Here is a 25,739-nt window from a genome sequence, read left to right as displayed (position 1 = left end):
TCCCCTTGCAAGCGGTAACAGTGCATCCAAGATGCATCTCTTTCAGGCATATTTATACCCCAAAACCAAAATAATGAAAATGGGTGGTCCTATCTGTCCCTAGAACAGCTGTCCCTTCTTATCAGACGCTGCCCTTTTAGGCAGTTTCCAGCATGGTTTCTTGACCCCACACACAGAAAAAAATCTATGACATACGAGATGAGTCACAAGTATTTGTTACCAAAATGAAGAAGTGTATTATTTTAATAATTTGCTTTGTTTTGTTTTATAAACTTGAATAGCTTTGAGGTTATCCTTATAATCTTGTCACTCTCCCACTTTTGGCTGAAGTACAGTAGTTGTCCATGTCCTTGGATATATTTGTGTCCTATGTATGAATGCCCTTCATCATGTGAGGATTTATTTTTTTTCTTACTCATTCCTTGAAGAATCTTATTTTAAGGAGGAGCTATCATTCATTTGTAAAGCCAAAAAAAAAATGTAAATGGAAGAGGGTCAAAGAAGCTTCTTTTCTTTGCACTTTTGGTATGGGTTAATACAAAAGCACTCATAATGACATCCTATGACTTAATGGCCTCTAAACCAGTGACAAACCAGCCTCCTTCTGATACACTTTTATAAACATCTGTGACTCTGTGTGAACATCTGTACATACATCAGCATATGTGACTTCATGTGTCCCAGCATGTCTGTGCTCGCATTCTGATGTAACACCCATTAAACCGCAGCATCAAATATCTGGCTATTGCTATGGCTTTAGGGCTAATTCTGGGAAATGAGATGCAATCTTAATTTAATACAGGTGAGGAGAGATAACAGGAAGCTGTAGATCCAGGAAAACAGTGGATTTCCTTGAGATCTTTTTTTTTTTTTTTTTTTTTTTAATTGTCCAGAGAATAGGTCATGCTGAAGCAATTTAGCCTGTAACCATTAAAAGCACTATTTGGAAATGTTCTGCTGTGCTCCTTCTTTTACTCTACTGGGATTTTTTTCCCCTGCCAGTTGCAGCCAAAATGAATACTTAACAGCCCAAGTGCTAAGTCCCAGAGAATAATAGTTTGGGTAAAGAAAGTTTATCAGGACTTTTACTGTAGCCTTGTTATATGCAAAGTCAGAGCCTCTCCTGTTGCTTCACTTTCAAACTGGAAGGCATCAAAGGGGCACAGGTCATCCTTGTTTTAAATTCTCTTTTCCCCTGCTGACAGCCTCTACTATGTCTCACCTTTTTAAAAATTAATTCAGAGAAGTCCCATTGTGAAGTTGGCCTGAAATGGTTATTCTTAAAGAATGGTTTTATGCTCCTGTTTAAAGTACCACCCAGAAAAGTCTTTACCATTATGGATATGAATGGGTCTCTCCCCTCAGAAAATGGTATTAACTAGTGGGGGAAGGAAGGAAGGTTCTCAGGAAATGACAGGAGTCTGAATGAAGAATCTCCTCAGTTGGAGAGCTAGCAATTGTGTAGCGTAGAAACAGCAAGAGGAACCCTTTGGGCCTGAACACCAGTGACCCCACCAAGGGCTGGTTGCCTCCTTGGCCTGATAGCTACCCTACCCCCAAGCCAACCAATGCTCTCCAAGACACATTTTCACCCAACACTCAACAATTTTTCCATAATATCTTTTAATACTAAAATGCATTAAGTTTTTGAAGCAGAGAAAACACATTTAAAGGGGAAACAGAGAACCACCAGATAAAAGGAAACAATGTGGCAGATAATACCATTTAAAACATAACTGTAATAATTTAATAAAGCTGCTTTATCATCTTCATAAAATAGAGTGGTGATTCTTTTTTGTCTTTTTTTTTTACAATGATTCAATCACTGTGAAAATGTACACAACATACAGATTAGCATATACAACAATTTCATCTTCATATAATCAGCAACAGAGACTGCTTAATGAGACATACTGTACTTGCATCCCTCTGTATTTCCACCCTGGTTTGACAGGTAAACAGTAATAGTGTCATCAGGCTCATTCCCCTCACTAGAGGAGTGAAGGCATAAGCCTTTTGCAACTAATACCTTAGCATTCAAATAGCACAAGGAGGTATTTGTTGCCGAATTTCTAGCTTGAGCTAGTCTGGCTCTTGGTCATTAAAGTCTGTATCCTAGCCTTCCTCAGCTGAACACCAGCCAGTGCCAGTAAAAATCTATTTAACCAGTCCTGTAATGGTGTTACCTGGTTTGTTTGCTAAGGTTGACAGCAACTTTCAATTAGTAACAAGGTCATCTTTAATTGCCAACACAGCTGGAGCACAATCAGCATCATCAGTTTTCCCTAATGACCTACAGTGCTTTCCAATCAAGATCAGGTTTTTGTGGGTTGTTCTTTACCAAGAGCACCTTACAATATATATTTCAGACAAGGTGGTTGATTTTCTTTTTTTTTACAAAAGCAATATGAGTTCTATTTGAAATTAATTCACTTTGCACAACAAGTGACCCACAGGCCAATTCCAGCCTCACAAGAAAACAAAAAGAGCTGCAACAACTTCATTAGGACAATGTGTTTTGCTCTGGAATATTTCATTATCAATATAAAGCCACCCAGTCCCATCCCCACCCCCACACTTCCCCTTTGAATATTACCCTGTTACATACTTAAACTAAAGAACAACATCTCAATACACTTCAGTGTCAGCAGATACAATTTGATTCATGAAATGACATCCTTAAATGTAATTTTACTGAGAAGGCAAACACTAGGACTGTATACAATAGACTTCTTAACCTCATGTATGCCAGGTTTTCAAAGTCAGTTAGGGTCTTATTATCCAGGGTAAAGAGCCAAGTGGACCAGACTTGTCAGGATGCTTGGGGAAACATTTGACACCAAAATGGTCACCATAGAGTGAATTGGAATTCCAACCAGAACTGCTCTTATGTACAATAATAATCCTTTTCCCATCATAGATATCCAATTGAGTTATCCTCTACACCCCTGCCTCTCCCCAAACTGCCCTTTATCCTTGCAGCCTCAAATGGACCACTTTTCTTTTGCTTATTAATGATATGATTGAGCTATATGAAAAGTTCAACTGAATTTCCATCATACAATCAGTTGTATGCTAAAGGAACACTATCGGGATGGTACTCTTGATGTTGCTAATTTTCAGAGTTCTAAGTTGTATTCCATTTAACATTTTTGATTCACGACCAATGGATCACCTTGTCAACAAACTAGTTTAAGCGAGCACCTTAGGTGCAATTAGCTCTATTAGGCAGGTTTACTATGGATCAGTGATACTTAAGGTGTTGTCCCTGGACCAGCAGCTTCGGCATCACATTGGAATTTTTCAATAGGCAAAGAGTCAGGACCCATCCCAGACCTACTGAAACTCTAAGTGTGGGGCCCATCAACCTGTACTTTCACAAGCCCTCAACCTTTCAGTGGGTATCTGATCCATATGAATTGCTAGGCCTCACTACCAGAGCTTCTGCTTCAGTTGGTCTGGATGAGAACAGAGAATGACCATTTCTGACAAGTTCCCAAGTGATGTTGTTTCTGCTGGTTAAAGGACTACACTTTGAGAACAACTGCCCTTCAGGAACTGTGGGATAGCTTGGTGCATTACCTATTTGGGCAATAAGGTGGGCCATAATTTATTCTACTGGCTTTAAGAGGATCAAAGGGATGGTAAATTTCATCCTGAACAGTTTCAAAGATTAATCAGTATTGAGAAAAGAAAAAAGAGATTCCACATAGCATGGTTCTCTTCTTCTTCCAATTACATGTATATAGCATATTCCCATATTTGGGGAAAAGCAATCAATGCAAAATAAAGCCTTTATATTGCATGAAGAAGTTTACCTGCCCAGGGATGTCCCCAATGCAGTTGTTAGAAAAGTAAGTCATGCCACACCAATTCCTTCCCAAAGGGGATATCAGAATAGATGGAATAGAACTCCCTAGGATTTAAGAACTTAAACTGCTCCCTCACATTTAAACGTGTAACATGTTTTGAGAGGGAAAAGAAAGAATATTTGGCCTTCTGTCCTTATGTGGCTCTTCATCAGACATGTTGAAAAGAAGAGGGGAAAAATATGAGCCAAAGGGAAATCTAGGATCTTTCACAAAATTCCTACTTGCAGGCATAGTCTGTCTGTAAAACCAGCTTACAAAGCCCTCCTAGGATGCACTTGTGCTTCCTAGGAGCACATGTATACATGAGTATGTATACATCAGACAATTGAAAAAAAGACACTTTCTTAATGAGGGGAATTCTCTGATCATGCTTAAGAAAGGGTTTCGAAGAAAGAAAATATCTGACTACCCACTGAGAAAAAAAAGTATTTTAATAAGGAAACAGGATTGGTCTATGGCTCAAAACTGAAATCTGAAAAAAAAAAATGGAGGGGAGAAAAAAAGCAAAATCAATGCCACTGCTACTCTATTTTAAACTTGGTTGGTAAGAGGCATGACAGCCAGTGGCCTCTCTGGCTCAACAGCCATCTAACGTTTAATACTCCCACTTGCCACAATCTTTTCATCTCCTTCATTCGTACTGAGCATAGTAGGAAATACACCTTTACAAAAGCTGTCAAATCTGACTTAAAAGTGGCCTTGACGTGGTAGCTAACAACATAATATCAGGATGGATCAGGTGAAGAACAGTCTAAATTCTATAGGCAGGCATCATAACTTAAAGGGGAAAAATAAGTTTTAATGTGTTAATCAAACAGTCACTTGAAAACACAAATAAATACCTAATTTAAAATCTGCTAAAATGAAACGAATCAAAGAGAGAAAAAAGTATATGAGAGATAATGAAATGAGCCTAAATGAAGATGTTAAAGTAATTGATCTCTAGTTGTATCAGTTTCAGAGGGAAATTTGCAGCCACACCAATATTTTTGCATGAGGTAGTATTCAGCAGTGAATAAGAAATAAGGATTAATTTGTAGCTTCATTATACGTTCTTTTTCAGAAATATTCTCCCCTACCTAGCCCCACTCCCTCTTCAATACCTACTACCCTCCCTCAAAACCCTCCCTCCCATAAAATAAAATATTCCTAGTAATGTATAAAGCCAGGAACTTAGAGAAAAATAACTAAAACATTTAAAAGAGCTCACTTATCTACTTAAACTTAAGAAAATAAATCCTTTTTTGCATTTTAGTGCTCTAACCTCTAAGCCTTTTTTCTGGGTATTCTTGAATTTCAAAAAATGAAATGAATGAGAACAGAACCACAAAACTTGTTTCTCTAGAAACATCTTTTTTAAGACCAAGGCAGAGCAAAGGTGATGTATTTATTTAGCTTTAAATAATGAACTCTTAGGCTGTGAGAATACTATGTTTGCTAGTAAATATTAATAGACAATAAATGGGGGAGTTAAGAAATGTTAAACAAAAAAAGAACATGCATAACAAACTTGTTAATAACAAAAGGTGTATTCCTAGCCTATAGCAAAGAGTTAGCTAAATTTAAAGAATTTTTATTTTAGTATTTCCTGTTCACATTTTTAACTTTAAAAAAAGTATTAGTCATAAAAAGAGGAGTTCAAGTGTCCAAGTGTCTCCATTTAGAAGGCACAGTAATTGGATTTGTGATGCTGTTACTTGTTACCTACCTGTCTTTTCCAAAATGTACACTTTGTACTGCTTACTCCATTCCTATTTATAATCCTACAATATAGAGCAACATGGAGTTCTCAGTTCTAGCCCCCAACATGCTTTGCAGTCTAATTCTAATCATGATTGGAAACACTGAATCAGGAAGTATGTGTCTGAAAAGATGTTAATTTAGATCTCAAAATAGATTCAGTCTTTTTGAGTTTTAGATGATTAGAGACAGGGAATTTCTAAGCCTGGAAACTGATAACTTCAGGAGCTTCTTTCCCATTCAGGTCCTGAAAATTTTAAAAATTGATCTCATAAAACTTTTAGGACAGTATTTCTAACAAATGCAAATTACATAGCAGAATATCCATGAATGACTTTCTATGACGATCTATCACTGATCTGAGTAGAAGACTGAAAGGCAGGAAAAATACCCTGCAAGGTAGTGAGCAATCACTACATGGGTATCCTCCATGAGTGAGTATCCTCTAAGTGTTCAATCTATATGTGTGGTGTTGCTCTTTCACTTGCCATCTCAGTTTTTTGCACTTTGTTTTTGTCTATAGTTTTATTTTTTTAAGAAAAAAAAACACCAACTTCTAAAAGCCTTTTGCCATCACCACACACATAGCAATTTGCAATATCAAATACAACAACAGCACAGCTAGCAAAAGGGTTCTTAAAGCAGGGGTGTCCATAGCAAAGTAGCGTAACTGGAAAGTACTCAAGCTTCAGAAACAACCTTTTGGGGATTCAATTTCACATCACTGAATCAAGGAATAGTACACAATAAATGACCATTAACTTGTCTACACTACAAAACAGTGGCAAGCTTATTAAAGATGTCCAGAGCTTTCTTTTTCTTTCTTTTTTTTTTTTGCTTTTTTTAAATGTAATCCTCCACAAACAATGGTAATTTATATTATGATTTTGACATAGAAAAATACACAAATTCAAACACTTAATACATAATACTTTTCACAACTGAATTTGTCTCTGTTTCCCCAACATCAAGGCCCCATGAACAACTCAAACCAAAGCTAATTTGCTCCAACTGAACACCCCTGCTGCTTGTTGAAACAAGAGGGATTGTCAAAGAATGATAGTCACTTATAAACAATACATTTAGGGAAAGCTCTGAAATCACAGCCACTCAAGAACCAACCATTAATGAGCAATTAAAACAATCAGCTCCTTCTTCTTCAATAACCAGTATGGATTCTCTCTCTTCTTCCCCTAGACTGCTTTAGAGAACGATATCCTTCAGACGCTTCATACCAGGAGATTCTTTGTCGCGACCCTCCTTCAGAGTGGGGTTGACCTCATGGATGACTTTCTCGCTGTCGGCTCCACGGGGCTCAGCTTCAGAGGGACGAGAAAGGCCATTGTTGACATACTGCTCCAGATCACTGGCAGGGGGCGCCAGGGTGTAAGACATGGAGGGCTTGGTGGGCAGAGGGCTCTTGAGGTGTAGGGGGGAGGTGATAGGGCTAACAGCCTCACAACCATTGCCCGCCTCCCGAATAGCGCCATTGAGCTTGGGGCTGCAGATGGTCACATCAACAGTTCTTCTGCCTTTCAGGGTGGGCCTCTCCTCAGCTGAGTGGTCACTGACATCTTTTCCAAAGGTTGCAAAAGTCCGCTTGGTGGGGCCGCAGTCGTCATAAGCCTCAACATCAGCAGCAGTAGCTTCAATGGACAGAGCTATGACATTCCTCACATGCTCAGGGGACTTGGACCTGGTGGGCATGGGGTTCCGGGGCATCCAGCACCTGTCAGAGTGGCCAAGAATCCTGCATTCTTCCCTGCAATGAAATCCTTCATTCTGATCTGTTTGGAGAAAATAAAATGTCAATTTCATCAGCTTTTCCCAGGAATCATTGTTACATCCCAGTGTTCTGTTTTCTTAGGTACCCACAGACCCTTCTGGGAAATGGCACTTCTAGATGGTCCTTTATTGCCTTTTGGGACAAGTGTGAAGAATTGGATTTTTAAAAGGCTGTAGATCTCCCCCTGTACACTCATGTCTTTTATTATTAGTTTTGTTGTTCCCACTGCTGAAAAAACTAAAAACCTAAAGGTAAACATGTTATGATGAAAAAATGTATTTAAAAAAAGTTTAGGTGCACCTGGGTGGCTCAGTTCGGTTAAGCGTGTGACTTCAGCTCAGATCATGATCTTGAAGTTCGTTAGTTCAAGCCCTACATTGGGCTCTCTGCTGTCAGCGCAGAGCCTGCTTCGGATCCTCTCCCTCTCTCTGTCCCTCCCCTTCTCACACTTTCTCGTTCTTTCTCAAAAATAAATAAACATTTAAAAAATAAAACATAAAAAAGTTTATCCTGAGTGTCAAGGGGCTGAGAGTCAGCATTTTTATCAACTCCAGCTAAAAATCCACTGCATTTGAAACTAGTTACAGCAGAAGAGGGAGTGGAGGAAGAGTAGGGAATCCAACAATCAGTATATCTGAGAAGTCTTGGCCATATTTTGAACAACAGCACTGCTAACCATACTTCCACCCTACTTGTCAATGACATGCCATGCTTAATTTTAGATTGGTATCATGCTCTCTTTGAAAACCCAATCACTTCACTTCTTTTTGACCATCAGTTCTGCCAGCCAATCTTCTCACTAAGCCATTTAGATGACTTGATTTCCCATTAGAAGGAATATACTGATATCTTTTCCTTCCATTTGACCCATAAGCTTCAATTGACCTTGTCTACACATCACTCATAGATTGAACATCATTTAATTATATTCAACTAGCCATCCTTCCTTATCTTTCTTATCTGCAGTTTTATTAGGGTCATATTTCTTAAAATAAAGAAATCTTTTATGGATTACTTTAATCCTATCATAGAATATCTCAGCAGTTAGAATTCAGAATTTTTGGTGAGACTTTTTTTCTCTCTTCTCAAGTCAGGTTCATTCAGAGTTAAGGCTTTAATTTGACTCTTAGAGAAGCTTTCTACATGGGTTTCATCAAACCATAGACCCAGGGTTAATTTCTGCCTGTTCATTAGGAAATTGTTCATCTTAATGTCTGGTTATAGCCTTAACTTTCCAGATCCATTTTTATTTATGTTACATTCTTGTATGATGATGACCTAATGAAAATTTTCATCACATTGTACAATGCATCAAAATATGAGCAGTTTAACATTCACAGAAAACCTTGGGGTATAATCAGAGGAGATGGGGAGACAAGGAGAGGTTGCAAAGACAAAAAAAACATGCCAAAAAAAGCTGAAAATATATTGCTGTGATTGCTTTTTGCTGGGGGAAGAAATCAGAAATTCAGGGCCTTGCCTGATATTAGTCTATATATAACACATCTTATACACTTGTATTTCTTGTTCGCTTCTTATTTTTAAAAAAATGGCATAGGAAAGAGGCAATGCTCTGACTCCTTTGTTAAAGGCTATCTTGGTAAAGGGGCACATACATATGAGGGGGGATCGAGAAATAATGGTTGAATTGGATGTATACCTCATCATTTGGAGAAAAAGCATTGGAAACAGCTAAACATCAAGGCCTAATCCAGGCTGAGTCCAGATTTCAACACAGCTCTGGGAGTGGCCTTTGACCTAGTTTAAACTACTGAAAAGCCAATCAGAGCTAAGACCCTTTCAGTGTACTGGGACACAATTTGCCAGTTTATCTTTAAGATGGACATTTTATGCTCCCTTTAAGTGTGAAAAAGAAAATGCAGACCAGATGTGAATAAAGCAAAGCAGCCACTTCTGGAATTGCATAGAACTGGTAGAGACTATGGGCTTGCCACCATGTAGTATTGTGGCTAGGGATGGAGGTATGAGAGTAGAGAGGAATCATTTTATATCATTCAAATTAACTGCCAAGAGGCTGGCTCCAGCTGAAACAGAGGTCAGCTAACAATTGAGTAATTCCTTAAGATTCCTCTTATGTGCTTGTTTGTGACTCTATACCTTGTTACATCTTGGCCTGAGCATAGGCAAAGCAAAATGTAAAACTCTAAAATCCACACATAGTTGTGGATATTCAAACACATTGTCATGTACAGATAAATGAAGGTAGGTATCTTTAATTCAAATGTAAACATAATTAGGGATGAATTATAAATTTGCAAATTGGTCTTCCCTGATTCTGAACTTGTCCCTAAGATTTGGAAAGATAAATAAATAAATGAAATGCATAAGTTTGGAACAGGGACACAAATCTCAAGGCCACTCCTTAAATCAGATTTTGACAAAAATTTTTTTTAAATATGGAGAAAAATAAAGCTTTTTTAATGTAGGTGGTAATATATATTTGTTTTGTCACAATATTTCATGAAGGACCTTGGTGAGAGAAACCTAAAACCTCTGGCAAAAACTTATATCTTAAATAGAAGGCATAATAGGCAGCAATGATTAAGTCATGATGGATAAGGAAGTACTTCAAATAGGAAAAGAAGAGAATTTGTTATTTTGTGCAAATGTTAGCAAAACTTTTTGCAGTGATTACTACCCTCCTCAGGAGTTAAACTGCTGTCTCTTCAGATGTAGGCAAATAACATTAGAAAGAGCCTACCCATGGTCCCAACCAAAGCAAAAAAGGAAAATGATGAAAATACCATCTCAGGCTTTGCTAAAACTTCCGAAGTTCTGGTGGAATAGAAGAGCTGAGAGGCTCTGTTGGGTTTATATACATGTCCAGCCACATGGATGTGTTTAATACTGCTGCAGCTCTTTATTGTGATTCAGACTTTAGGTGTATCAACTGAAAGATTCCAATGATCAGAGACAAAACTCTAACACTAAAATAGTTCAAGGTAATAGTTACAAGAGCAATGTGTTACCCTCCTCGGAAGTGATCTGCAATCAATGAGGCAGAAAGGGAAAGTTAAAGTGAGTTCTAGTTCCTAAGAGCTCAAGTAGTTACTTCTAAGTAGAAGTAGTAATATAACCTGCAAGCAAGTAATGTGGAAATCAGAAAGGCTTCCTGGATTGTACTCATATACATCCACTTAGCTTAATCTGCATCACTCCCTGAACAAAATAACCTATGACCAAATTAGAAAAGCTCCCTGGATTGTACTTACAAACATCCATTTAGCTTAATCTGTATCACTCCATGAACAAAATAATCTACTACCATAGCAGGGACAATTTTGTAAGATATAATGAAAGGGATGGTAGTACCAATTATGAACAGATTAAGTGTTGCTAAAATTTGTTGTATGCATGTAATCAAGAAAACATAACTGTTAGGAAGTATCCCCTTCTTGACTTAACTAGTTCCTACTCATCTGAAGCACACATAATGAATTGCCCACCAAATATCCATACCTATATTTAATATTTAGGAAAAGAACCCCACTTTTGTTAGGATTTGTAATGTACCAGCTAAAAAGAAACCCTGCATTTTCTGGCTTCCCTTGTAGATAGATGTAGCCACATAATTAATATTGGACCAATGTTATGAAGGCAAAATATCAAGAAAACTCCTTAAAAGTAGGAGGGGGTGATGTAACTGGGAGACCCTGTTGTCCTTATTCCTTCCTGCTTTGTCCTGTCTGGAATGGAGACATAAAGGCTGGGCCTATAGCATCCATCTTACTATCATGAAGCAACTCTGAGGATGGACGTCACGTGCCTATGGATAGCAGAATAGAAAGATACAACAACTCTGAGATATTGAAGATATTGTAGATCCATCTCACTAGTTCATACATGAACTTCTTTCATATAAGAGAAAAAATAAGCCTCCCTCTTGGCTAAGCCACTGAGTTATTTTCTTTAGAGAGAGAGGGGGGTTTTTATTACCAGCAGTTGAGCACTATTTATAACTGATACATTACCCATGTAATATATTTTAAATTTAATTTAAATTTAACTTTCTCAAGGAATCCTTGCCTGATCCATTAGACTAAGGTACATTGCATACCACCTTCTTTTATAGCACTCATTACAGCTGTTTAATATCTATATTCAAATGTTAGCTTGTAAACTCTAAATGAGCAAAGACTATATCTATTTTGTTCCATCCCATACCCAGAGAAGGTAGCAAAGGATCCAGCATAGAGCAGGTACTCAGTAACAGTTTAATTTAAATGGATGAAAAAGGCACAAGAGTGATAGCAATAAAACAAAGAATATTGATCAACACACCAGACACTGTGCTACTGATACAGCTCCTAAAAGTGGAAATTACTATTCTATTTAGTAGAAACACTATGAAAACCTACAAAGAAAACTATGTAGCTGTATCAGAAACAATAAAGTAAATTTATCACTTGAGAAACATTAAGGTCAAGTGTCATTTAGTCTCTGAATGGTTTCCTATATACTATAAGCAGGTCTTAAAGGGATGTATCATGCTTTGATGTCCAGTTGAAGATACATTTGTCATGTACCTTGGAGTTTTCAATTCTAACAATAGTTAATGGGGTCTATACTCTGCTAAGTTAACAACACAATAAGCAGAAGCATCAATTTTATGAAATGAATGTCCTGTTCAAATATCAAGCATTGTTTCTTGGCATCAAACACAACTGTTGTTAATTCCTATAAGATATAAACCAAAAATGGGACCTATAGTGAGCCTTTTAGACCAACTGCAGATACTGACTCCTCTGGAAAAACTAATTAAAATACGTATGGCAAAAATTAATGCTCTATATATGCCATGGAATTACCAAAGGAAATAATTATCCTGGAAAGAGTTCTTAAAAGCATTTTAAGGCCTTCAGAGTTCAGGAGAAAGAATATCCATCCTGTATCTGTAACTTAACAGAATACCAATGGGCTCAGTGAAAAGGAGAAGAAAGGCAGGAAGGAGAGAGGGAGGGGGGAGGAAGGAAGGAAGGAAGGAAGGAAGGAAGGAAGGAAGGAAGGAAGGAAGGGAGGAGAGCTGGAAACACTATGAAGGTTTTAAACATTCTGTCTTGGTTTTGATATGATGACATCTTAAGGACTGGGCTCCTTTTGGGTGTTTAGAACATCCAGCAAAAATTCAATAAGGGCTTAGGACTTTGCAAAATGACAACTTCCCAGAGCCATCCCAGGTTGCAATTCTGAGAGGAATTTACACTCACTTCCTAAAGGACCCAAAGTTTTGGCAAGAAAAGTTGGAGCTCCATCTATAAAATATTCAAGGGCACATCAGTGAAGGCTGAGACCTTCCTAGAGATTCATGTACCAAAGACACTAAGCTATCCTGTAGCCACTGGAATGTAATAAGAAGTAAATCACAAATTACACTACAAACAATTACTTGTCTCTTTCTCACTCCCTTCTCTTTCTTTCAGAATTTTCTCCCATTTTGGTTCCTCCCTAATGCTTTCTTTTTATTCTCCTGTTCTCTAGATTCCTACTTGTTAGCAGCCCTTCCTATAGCACCATTGGTCTGACAGACAACAGGAAGAGAGGGTAAGATACCAGAACGGTGTGACTTGTATTCAAAACATCTATGTAGTATTATTTTATGGATGCCAAAGAAGAGCTATCCAGAAACCAGCCCTTGTAACAGAGAGAGAAATTTCCACATTTTTCATTCAGTGGGTACAAGCATTAAAAGTCCTTGTTAAGATAATCCATTACCAAATTGAGATCATTGGGTTTTCTTTGGTCATATAGAAAATCCATGGGGAAAGAGACCCAGGATAGGAGAGTTTTTATGGGGTAAGTCTACCAATATCCAGAGGTAGAGATACCTAGAAAGGGCAGAGTGGGGGACAGGGTATAGGAACAAAGTTCCTGAGACTGACAAAAGGATGTTGCCAAAAGACAGCAGATAGGCAAAGAAGAAAGACAGTCCTGATTAGCATAGCTTGGCATTTTCAGTATGGGTAACTAAACAGCACGAATCTGCAAAGTTGAGTTTTAGCTTGGGATGGAGAGGATGGCTGAAAAAACTGATGGACCCCAATCTTGTCCTAGACTATTTGACAGATCAGCATCAATTAGCAAGTGCCACTCAGCACTTGGCCTCTGTGATACCAAATGGCACATAAGCCTCTCTCCTCATTCACAGTCTATGCACCTAAAATTCACTTACTCCCAGTGCAACATGAAAATAGATTAAAAAGTTACCCCTTTCAGAATTCAAAGCAATTGAATTATCTTCAATGGAATCTTCAGTACTGAGCTTGTCAAAGAGACAAAGTTAAAACATATTGAAGTAGAAGTGTTTTAGAATTGAATATTTATCATAGATGATAGTGTTGCATGTACAGTCATACAATCTAAGTTGCAATTTGGGCAATCACAATAGTTCCTGGAGTTTTCATTTTTGTACTAGGATTCAATTAAATTCAACCCATAAAGAAGAGATTTCAAGATGTGTATAAATATAAATCATTTGTGGTGATGCATGGGGAGTAGGAAATGAAGCAGAAGGCTGCCTGGAAAATTGAGACTAAGAAATAAGAGGTGCTCACAGTGACTGAGATAAGCAAAAATTGACTAAACTGGAATCTTTGCATTTTGGCTTCTATGGTAAAAAAAAAAATTATCTAACAAAGTGCTGAACTTCAACTGGATACTTAGAAGCCATTTGAAAGGCATCTTTACAAGTAAAATATGAGGTGTCAAAGAAGGCCGTTGAAACATTTCCCTAAAGGAGGAACACTGAGATACCGAAACTCTGAGCAAAGTGGAGCCATTTTTGAAAGTTTCATTCTAAGATGTCCACCGAATTAAGTCCCTTAGCCCATATTTGATGGACCCTTACAACACGTAGTCACTTCTGTGAAGAGTTAAAACCGGGTGTTTGATTTTGTGTAGATTAAAAACAGTCAGACCATTTCAGACATTTTACAGGTAGTTATGCTCCTGGCAAGATAGAGCCTTCAAATGATGTTTACAAGTAGCGCTGAACTAAAGTCATCACCAACTTGGTTTCATTCTTTCCTGGAAAATAAGGAAATAGTTGACACATTATTAGCTTCAGAAAAAAAAAGCCACATTTATACTGGTCATAAGCTTCTGGATATTAGACAGAATGTGTAGTGAAGATGGCACAAATAAGACTGGTAAAGAAAGCAAGAGGAGCAAGGCATGTTATCCAGGAGAAAAGATTTTCCTTTTTTTAATGAAAGTTTAATGTTGGAGAGAGAAAAAAGCTGGTGTTCCTCTTAACAGGAACTGACACTTCCTTCAGTAAAGTTCCAGGATGTCCAGTTTTGTAAAACAGGCAATATTATACATGGGTCAAAAACAAAAAAAGTTTGCAACTGTAATTTCTAAATTCTTTGAAGATTCTTGACTGCCAAAATGTTCTTGTTACTGGGTGGGGAAGCTAAGAAACAACATTAGTGATTCTACAATCACTTCTTTCATATTTGAAAAATAAAGTGCTCAGTAAACCAATCACTGTCCCTTGCAATGATTCATAAAGATAGTGTATGCCATGTCATTACCTAGGTAGGAGTCACTAGAAATAGTCATTGGAAGCACACAGTGTCACAAAGATTAATATCTATTAACTACCTAGGTTGGACTATTCATTACCAACAAAAGCCTCATAGAAAAGTCTAGCATTATCTTGATGTTTCAGTGTAACTTCAGCAACCATCTGGAATACTGTAATTGCTATGACACTGCTTCTGGGCACAGAAAACAGCACAATCATTAAAAAAAATTCATTTGAAATATCTTTCTAGAAGCTAATAAATTTTACAACAATTTCATACTTCCTCATTGCAACAAAGAAAAGCTTAGTCCCAGACAAATTAAAAGTAAATTGATTGCCTTAGGGGAATCTATTCAAACATCACTTTTACATGTTAGAATCTATCTTTTCTCTTAGAACATTAGAAGGAGGGAAGGAGAGAAGGAGGGAGAGAGAATGAATGAATGAACCTTGGATAAGGGAGTGAGACAGAAGATGGAGATAAAGAGTGTGAAAGGGAAAGAAGTCAGTATATGAAAAAGACAAGCTATAGCAACAAACGGAGAGTGAGACACAAGCAAAACCATTAAATCCTTGTTTGCAAAACCAGGTAGAAATCAACTTAAAATAAAATGCAAATGTGTCACTAAGGTGCAGGCCTAACATTTGTGCTGGAATTTATGAATAATAACTATGAATAATGAATACCAAAATTGAAGGGATCAAATACACCTTCTATGTTTACTTGTCATTATCCATCTTTCACGGACAATGCTCAGTTCTATTCTTTTGCTCCTTTCCTTAGAAATACTCATAATTATTCTTTTTCCAGGTGTTCATTTAATCATACTAGTAGAAGAAAGCAAGTTCTATTTTTCAGGTTGTTGCTTCAAAAGCAATTAGACAAATTCAGAAGTGAGACCAATTAATCTATTCTTTGAGGAATCTTCATCATTTGAAGGTATGCTATGCTTGACCTGCTGCTCCTATTAGGAGGAAAACGTCCTTTACACCTTTAGCACATGGCAGTTCTTATATGAGCCCCTGGCCCTTAGCTTGTCCAACTCTTCTTTGAAAGAAAGAATGGCTGCTCCATCTGAAGTATCATGGAAGTCTTGAAATCTCTTTGGGCCACAGCTGTGGGGGCTTTTTCTGAGTTGGCTCGAACTCTGAATTATAAGAAGTAGCAGAAGGCTTTTAGGTTGAGATGACCTGAGTTAAGACACTCTGACACAAGTCTAGTAAAATCTATGTAAGTACTGATACATAGTAAGCCTGGATTATAGACACAAAAATATATCACAGATACACATTCATGTGCACACACCACCACCAGTCTTCATCACTCTAAATACTCATTACCATTCACAAGTTAAAACAATGGAGCATGATATGTTGATTATATCTCAATAAAGCTGGAAAAAATTAATGGAGCAAATCAAAAGATTACTAAAAACTAGCCTGGTAAAATTTAAATTCTCTGTCCATTTAGTACAGATCACGTATCTACACCCTTGGAATAATCTGTTTTTCCAAAACATTTCATCTCCTGAACTCCAATTCATTGCATTTTCCCCTTGTTGGTTAAAGTGCCAGTCTTTCATGAGTTGGTCTGCAAAACATGTACCTAATGAAGGAATGCCATGCTGTGGCTAGAGAATCTCTGAGGAGTATAGTTCTAGGTTCAGAAAACAAGACAGCACTGGGAGTAGAGAATTTGAAGCTTCATTAAAGCCTGCATTCTTTCTTTTCTCTGAGATTCCAATCTAGCAGTTACAGAGAGAGAGAGAGTGCAGACTTGTTTAATATCAGATGTTGAATTCTAGCACAGAAATATTTGAAGAGTAAGTTGAAATTATTAATTAAATTAAAAGTTTCTTTGGCCCTAGAGATTTCTTATCCCCTTAATTCCACTTTGCAACCTTTTTTTTTATTTGATTCTATCAGTGAACAGAAAATAATCTGGCTTGTTATTAAAACTGTAGATAAAATAATCAGCTGTGGCAAAATGCAAACGGTGCCTAGCTGAAGATCTAAGGATTGTCATCTGTCTATATATTTAGACATGGCACAACTCCTTTATCTATCCTAATGGTGGATTGGAGGCAAGGGGTAGAAAAAGATTGGAAAGGAGAAAAGAGCAGGGCAGATGCAGAATTATATTTTAAAACCTCCTGCTGGCATTCAACGAGCTCTCTCCTGTGATTAATCACACACACACACACACACACACACACACACACACACCACAAAATTGCAATGCTGACATAGCTTCCTGGATAAGATGCTTATATAGGACAGTAACAAACAAGGACATTGACAAATGGCTTTATTCTCCTGGGGAATACTGGTCCCCCTTCTTCCAGAGTTTATGCAAACTGAAAAGTTTATACATTTAACACTCTGTTATCCATTCTAATATGGGAAGTCAGCGGTATTTCAACAAAGAAATCACTCATGAGTAATGATTTCATGGAGACAAGAGTGGGAAAATGAACTGTTTGAAATGAGTCTAATTCCTTGTGTGACGGCTAATAAAAAGAAACATCTGAACATGGTGCTTGAGAAGCATTTTTGTATTGTTCAACAGACTGAAAATAATAGCCTTTTTTCTGGTCTGCATTACCATTAATAACAGCCTTCCCTTCTGGTCATCTGTGTTTACAAAGAGAATAAAGATTGACACAAGAGTTCACCTTTCTTCTGCACCACCCAACTAGACACAGATTGTCCAGATTATTTTTTTTATCACACACAAACCAACTTTTATTTTCAAAAGCAAAGTTAATCAGAGTACCTATATGTTTCAGAAATTACTTAGGAACTGTGAGGAAGCCAGAGAATTTCCAAGGTAGTTCTCAGAAAGGTTGCTTGAAGAGTGAAAGAGGATGCTCACATCTTGCCTTTGTTTAAGGAAGCTCTTAAACTCTCCTGAGAGGAAATCTTCCATCTTCTCTATTTACTTTCTCCTGACCACACCCTGAAGATTGTCCAGAGAAGGGAAATAGTAAATTGATTATGACTAGATAGTGCAATCCACAAACTGCAGGTTGTCAGCTCCTCCAGTGCATTTAAGATGGAATTGCCTTTACAAAATTTCAACATATTCACAAGCATTGCATAAAGGAATATTCCCCTAAAGTTCAATGGACCTTTTATTCCCACCTATAAATAATAAGTACTGTTATGAATTAATTCTCATTTCTCTTTAGTCATCTCATCTCCCTTTTCTCTGTTCCATAGTATTCAACTTGTTTCTGCCATGCCCAGAATAGCCTCTTGTCTTACCATTTTTTTCAGACTCTCTTCCTTCAGCTTTGTAGTATTTCCTCATCACATCAAATCTTTCTGCCTAGAAACTCACACCCCCAGGGAAGCTATCAGGAAGAAATCAGAAACAATAGCAATGGCCAAGTCTCTGACAGAAAATCCACCAATATGGAATAAAAGCTGTTCTCTGGGACATTTCCTCCTTCCCACCAAGGAACCTTCAGAATAAGTCTAATGATTCCATGGGGGCCCCTCCAAATATTAGAAACAGCTCTGTCTGGAATTTCCTTAGCAAGGTATGTTACCAGCACCCCTTATAATAAAAACTTGGAGAAGAATATTAACTGCACAGCTACAAACATAGTCTGCATATCCTATAACAAAGAGACCACATTTCTTTATTAGAAGACTAACTGGTTAACATTTATCATAAAATAACATTTAAAAACTTACATGGGGCGCCTGGGTGGCTCAGTCGGTTGGGCGTCTGACTTCGGCTCAGGTCATGATCTCACAGCTCTTCAGTTCAAGCCCTGCGTCAGAACCTGGAGCTGCTTCAGATTCTGTATCTGCCTCTCTCTGCCCCTCCCCCGCTGTGCGCTCCCCCCCCTTCAAAAATAAATAAACATTAAAAAAACTTCCATTTCCCTCAAATTCTAAAAAACTTGCCATGAACTTTATATCTGTCCAAAAAATCAACAGCGTATTCAATGAACTACTCAACTATTTGCTCATTGGAAATTTATAGCCTAATGGTCCTCTCCTGTTCGTCATGTTAGTATCATCGGGCCATCAGCCAAAGCTTAGAGAAGCTTCATCTTGGTGAACTGTAATCTCTAGTGTCAGATATAGTCATCCTGAGTAATGGGAACTATAGCTTGCCAAAATCTATAGCCTCCCTGTCTGTTCCATCCATAAAATATGCTTAAAAGTCCCAAGGCACAAGCCCAGCAGTCTACAGATCCCAATCAAACATCAATAGCTTAAGTGTAAGTGATTGTAGATGAAGTACAAGCCAATGTGTTTCCTTTTCAGTTGCAGGAATTCCAGTGCTATTATCACACCCATAATGTTCATGTCTAATGATTCAGACAAGCATCCAAGTCTGTGTTATGGCATGTTTTGCACATGCTACAATTACAGCATTCAGCATAGCACTAATAGGGATCCCAGTTTCAAGTTCCACACATACCACATGGATGGTATTGACAGGACTGCCCCCTCCCTGGTTAGATATGAGGGAAGACATAGGGGTTCCCATATGCCCTGCTGCTAGTATAAAGGCCTGTTAATGCCTTTTCAGACTCCCACAGCTAGTAAACAAAGGAATGCATGTGTATACATCACAGCCTAGAACTCTCCAGCAAGTCTCTTATTTTCCTGACATCCCAATATTGCATCAAAAGATAATTTATTGAATTCCCCCCATCCTATTCTTGAACATATGATATAAACTCAGTGCTCTACCAAAATGGCTTTTCTTCTCAAACCAGAGGCTTTCTATTCTACAAAAGAATATTGTGTCTCTGGGGCACTGTTTTAAAATAAGTTGCTCAGGAAAGTAGTTTTTCAAATAGTTCGTTGTATCAGGAGTGAACATAGCCAATTGGGTTATCCCTATATGTGATAGCATTCCAGTGCATTTAAAACGTAATGCTTTATGAGGAGGGCACCTGTTGGGATGAGCACTAGGTTTTGTATGGAAACCAATTTCACAATAAACTTCACATTAAAAAAATTTTTTTAATGTAATGCTTTATTTTCTTCTTTGATCAGAACCATGTCCCGGCATTCACATCCAGTGGAAAGCCATCTGCCTTAGTTTTAATTATTATTGACTTTCCCCAAGAATAACCTGGAATATCCAAGGCATGATAACCTGCTATTTCATCGGAAAGCCCATACCTTGGAGCTCAGGAATATGTATGACCATGTGCCCCTTTAGAGGGACAGAAAAATTACTAGACAGATCCCAGATTCTATTGAACTGAACAAAGCCAACTTTGTATATAATCATGAGTGGAGGAACTGGATGATCCGTAATATTTGTAGTTGTTATGGAGAAAACACATTTCCTTCCACAATAATAGTGCTCATATATAAAAAGTCCTTAGTATTACTGAGCTAGTCATTATGTAAACAAATCTCAATAACAAAGCCAAGTCCCAATATCAGAACAAATTTGTCCTTTCTGAACACAATAATTCTCTGCCCTTGCTTACAGTGATCACAGAAAGAATCAAACTAAATATAAATGCAGCTATAATTTTAATACATATTTTATTTTTTATTGTCATATTTAATATTTCAGGCTTTCTTATTTTTTCCAATGTCCTCCCTTTGTTTCCTAGCACCATAACTGGAGCATCTTAGAGGATATGGCTTTAGATTTTCCTAACCCTTACCTAGTTCTCATTCTCTACTGAAAAGAAGCGATGAGACAGTATAATGAACACCAGTTGCCCCATTTTCACTTCTAACTCTAGGAGCTGAGCAAGCCAACCTCACAGGGTGTGGATTGGAGTAGGTAGAAGAATGTCTGGCTCTCGCCCAGCCATGATGGGCCTCTCCCAAACTGCAGTCCTCCATTAGACAATACCTAAGTTCTTCAATCATGTTTACACAGATGGAACTGTGCAGACCTTGAAAATCATGCAAAACACAGACTGGGTAAAACTGCTCCCTGCTTCATTCTGGATTTAATCCTGTTTATAAATGAATAAATAAATGTAAATTAAATTCTTAGTGTTGAGGTAACAGCTACTGGGAAAGAAAGGGAAAGCTCCCTTCCTGAGCAGAATGTTCATTACCATGATTGCAGCAGCCCAACAGGGTGAAACTTTCTGTCTGCTAGTAAGTAAGCAGCAGCCAATAAAAACTCAGTCCAGAAGTAAATGCAGTAACAACAGGAAACATAACCATTCACCTCAGAAAACAATTCATTGTATGATTATATGGAAAAGCTACTTATAATGAAAAGATTGGCACTACCTCAGTGAGGCAGGGTTCCTGACCATTCTGGCCCTCGAGAGTATGAGTGAGTCTTCTCTTCCCTTCACAGAACCCCCACCATGAGTTTGCCATGTTCCTGCTCACCAACATCAAGGACAGATGTCCCCCAGCTCCATAAGCTCCAAAAGTAGGTAAAAATAGAGGATAAGCTCAGTCCTAGGCATTTGGCAATCATTCCTACTAAGAACCTAAAGCCATAGGGACTGGTGAAGAAAAAAAATTAACATTGCTAAGTTGGGGTGTGCAGAAAAGCAACGTCTAACCTTTGTGCTGCAGCACTGTATCTAAAGGCAAGTTTCTCTCAAGAAAACAATGACATAAATCACCTTTACTGGAACAACTCAAGACTTAATCTGCTCCTTGTTAAAGGGAAGCTTACTACCCTGCAGCACATCTGAACCCAGCTCTTCTTAATGAAATGTGCATTCGTAAAAGATACCATCTCTTATCCAGAAGCAGTGTAGCATAGGGTCTAAGATTGTGGGATCTGGAGAAGTACTGCGTGGTTCAAGTCCCAGTTCTACCACTTCATAACCTTATCATATGGAAGTTACTCAAAGTTATTCTCTGCACCTTGGGATTTTTTTTCCCCGTCTGTAAGATAGGAATAATAGCACTGACCTCCTCGTGTTGCTGGGATAGTTTCAGGTGGAAATGCATGAAAACCAAGTTAAAGAGTGCTTGGCACAAAGGAAGAACTCACTACATGTTAGGTATTGTTATCCATCAGGAAGCTCTGATTCTTTGGGATAGATGGAATGCAAGCTGGCCTTATTCTTGGAAAGGGATATTGGGAGAGACCCTATGTTAAAGACATCGCCCTCATCAGGTCTGCCTTGGTGATCCAAATGCCATTAATTTTTTCTTTGTATTATCATCACATTAAATAAGTGAGAAGGATTAAAAGGCACGAACCTCCAGTTATAGAATAAATGATGGAGATGAAAAATACAGCATAGGAATATTGTCAATAATATAATAACATTTTATGGTGACAGATGGTAACTACGCTTACCAGTTGTGAGCATAGCATCATGTATAGAATTGTCGATTCACTGTGTTGCACAACTGAAACTAATGTAATATTGTATGTCAACTATACTTCAATAAAAAGAGATATTAAATGCTATTTTGAAAAGGATGCCAGTGAATTTAACAGGTCCCTTGGAAAAATTAGGACCTTGGGGAAATGAAACATGAACAGATAAGTTTATATGTGGGAAGCAGAAAACAAGCAAAGAAAGCCTGAGAATTCAGGACCCTGAGTAGAAAGGCAAATCGTGACCTAAATTAAAACTTAAGGGGAGGGGTGCCTGGGTGGCTCAGTCGAATAAACATCTGACTTTGGCTCAGGTCATGATCTCACGGTTTGTGAGTTCGAGCCCCACATCCGGCTCTGTGCTGACAGCTTGGAACCTGGAGCCAGCTTCGGATTCTGTGTGTGTCTCTCTCTCTTCCCCTTTCTGACTCCCACTCTGTCTCTCTCTCTAAAATAAGTAAAAACCTTTAAAAAAATAAAATTTAAGGGAAGTATTAGATGCCTGTGCTCCCAAATGGAGGGGAAGATGCAGGCAGATAGATATGATCACACTGTAGACACAATGTTGCCAAGAGCTCACCCTTACATACTCCTTCTGAGAATGTAAGCAATGCTCTTTCTCTTTGTGCTTTCTTTCCTCCTAGGTACAGAGATAATTCTGACTCTCTGTATCAATAGATCTCATCATTTAAGAAAAATAACCCCACACACAAAATGCATTCAAATTTAAAATTTAGACCTCAGAAAGGAAATATTAACATGATAGCTAATATGCTAAGTATGAAGAACTAAATTGAATGAGGCACGTGGGGTGGAGAAGCCAAAACAGGCTGCACCAAACACATTTGAAACAACACTGCTAAACAGACAATACAGAAGGAAGGCTTGATTAACAGGGAGCATAATGTGAGAAGGGAGTTGGAGTGGCATGAAGAAACTAACTTGATATCTTAGATGTAAGAGCATGGTATGATAAGCACAAATCCCAGCAATTAACACTGGAAGTGAGTAAGCATAAAATTAAAGGACAGAGGGTCAGATAAAGTCAAAGCATCCAGGGAAAAATAGCAATCACTTTGTGAAAGGCAGGTACATAAAAGTAAAACAAAAAGACCAATGGGTAAGAGGGCTTCTTAGGAATTGTAGTGTAGAATCTGTGAGTGGACAAATGAGAGCTGTGTAATTCAGGGGCAAAGTACATTTATGATCTTCTTATCCTCTATTTCTCCATCAAAGCCACATCAGGGACATCAGGCTAGGTTCTCCTGATAGATGATTCAACACCTCAAAAGGCTGAACAATGGAATCACTGAAGATAATGAGGCAAAAGGAACTCTGAAAAACTGCTAAATATCTTTTCATATTAATTAAGCTCCCCAAAATATTGAAAGGCACCAAAGGCAATAGGAGCACCTCTGGCCATGAGATTTGGGAGTTCCAGCACCAGCAGATGGGCTAGTAGTCCTGAACTAATGACCAACTAAGAAATAGAAGGAAAGAGTTAACGGTTCCATTTTGGGAAAGGCAGAAGCAGCTGCCAAAGCATCAGAAAAGAAACAGCTGTGTTCTTCACTTAGAGGAAAGACCTAATTAAGTTGAAAATTGCAAACTATTCAGAAATGAATGATTCAGTAAGGGAGAAGGAAGATGAGAACATGAAATGGGAGTAAAAGGAAAGGAGGACCATTTCCACAAAAATATACACACTTAAAAGCAGAGTTAAGCTAAACACATGCAAATAAAAGTCAAAGAGGAGGAAGAAATTCAGAATGTTTAACACAAGCTAGTCTCACCAATTTTTCATCCTAATTTCCCTTACTATGATGGAACAATTTTTACAACCCCATGACTAACAGTAAGATTTCCCATCCTGCCACAGTCTTTAGCAATACAGCAAAAAATCCAGCCAAAATCCTTTCTACTTTCCCAATAACCTTTTTATACTAAATTAAAAGTAAAAAGTCCTAAACTATCAGCAATAATTATCCCCTGCATAAAATCATCCCAGTCCAAATTCTTCATTTACAGATAAGGAAACTGGGACCCAGAGAGAGGAGTAAGTTGCTTGAGATCACAAATGGAGTTAGTAACAGATCTAGGACTTGAATCCAGATGCCTGAATTAAGGCTTTCCCCCACGATACAACAAAAACCCCAATAAAAAGAAAAGAAAAAATAAGATTTTTTTCAATAACTATTGGGAAATAAAGAGTGATCATAGAGTGTTTTAAAAATGTGCAATATATCTTTTAGATCATCTTTGGGAAATGACCATCACCAAAATGCTCATACAGTACCACAAAGAACAAGGCAATCTAGAATGACCTGGCCATCAGATAAAACTTATAGCATTTATCTTAATAAAAGCAATCAATTCATAACATCCCAAATTAGACGAAATGATGAGAAGCTAAAGACTTGAACTTCATCAGGTATATGTGAAAGAAAAAAGGTTTAAAACCCTAACACAAGCAAGAACCAGCAAAGTGAGTGAAACCTCAGGAACACTCAAGCTGTGATTCAACTGAAGTGTTGTGGTCAACATTATTGCCAGGGACACAGATAACACAGCAGGCCAGCTTAAAGAGTAAAATGTAAGAAAGTGAAAAGCCAGTATCTATATAAATGCCAACACTGTAGACACACCTGGGTATTATCAAACGTGCCTACCAAACTAGTTAGGCACACCAAGTTATTTCCTTCTATCTCATAGCAATGGTTCTGACTCCCTTATCTATCTGGCTTCATTGCTATATTCTTCAGCAGTTTCCCTAAGCAACATATCTTCTAAACTGGAGGAGGTAGTCCTTTCATAACTTCCTGCTAGTCCAATAGCCTTTGAGATTTCAAATGGAAAAATAGAACAATGCCCTGGAGTCTTATAACAAATCCAGGAAACACAAACTCTCTTTAATCCTGGCCCTGTCTTAAATCATTTCACCTCTGTTGTTTTTAAAATGGGATGGATGAGAACTGCCTTGGGGATCAAACATTGGTGGATAACACCTGTTGTTTGGTAGTGTTCAGAGCAATGAACTGATCAAGATTTGTTCACTGAAGACCTTCTCCACTCATAGTAGTGTGCTATGAGCTGTGTGGGAAGAGGGGAAAAAGTGATAAAGAAGACAACTGTACCAAATGAAGCTATAAAAAATTTCCATAAAGGAATGCTTAGCCACCACAACCAAATAAATTCTTAGTTAATGTCTTTGAAAATATCTCCATATTTTGTAAAAATATAATAATGAAAGAGGAGTTGTCCCTAAAAGGAAAGAGGATAGAATAAAACTGAGCTTAGAAGGAAGAGGGTGGGAGAAAGAGCTAAATAAAAAACATCAAGGAAAAAAGGTGCATAGAGAGAGAAGGAGGAGAAGAAAAGAGGGACAAAAAGTTTATAGTAAGGTTAACAGTTTACAAGAATATGAGATTTGGCTTAGAGTGTTAGACTTTAAGAAGAACAGACAGGGGGTGCCTGGGTGGCTCAGTGGATTAAGCA

The 25,739-nt window shown here is 37.9% G+C and overlaps 1 protein-coding gene across 3 annotated transcripts in view; it reads right to left on the bottom strand.

The window, feature by feature from the left end:
* Positions 1-1,604: 1,604 nt before the first annotated feature.
* Positions 1,605-25,739, bottom strand: part of PCDH19 (protocadherin 19) — a 132,225-nt gene continuing 108,090 nt past the window's right edge. For 2 of the 3 annotated variants that reach the window (XM_019436048.2, XM_019436047.2), the window contains exon 5: positions 1,605-7,399. In XM_019436048.2, coding sequence (XP_019291593.1) covers positions 6,816-7,399 — 584 coding nt within the window. In that variant the 3' untranslated portion in view covers positions 1,605-6,815. The remainder of the gene's footprint in view (positions 7,400-25,739) is intronic. The other variant, XM_053891425.1, reaches the window with a different exon arrangement.

This window comes from Panthera pardus, unplaced genomic scaffold (genome assembly GCF_024362965.1).
Source record: "Panthera pardus isolate Hobbes unplaced genomic scaffold, ASM2436296v1 HiC_scaffold_27, whole genome shotgun sequence".
NCBI lineage: Eukaryota > Metazoa > Chordata > Mammalia > Carnivora > Felidae > Panthera > Panthera pardus.
Note: the sequence above shows the minus strand (reverse complement) of the source record. Positions and strands in the feature narration are given on the sequence as shown.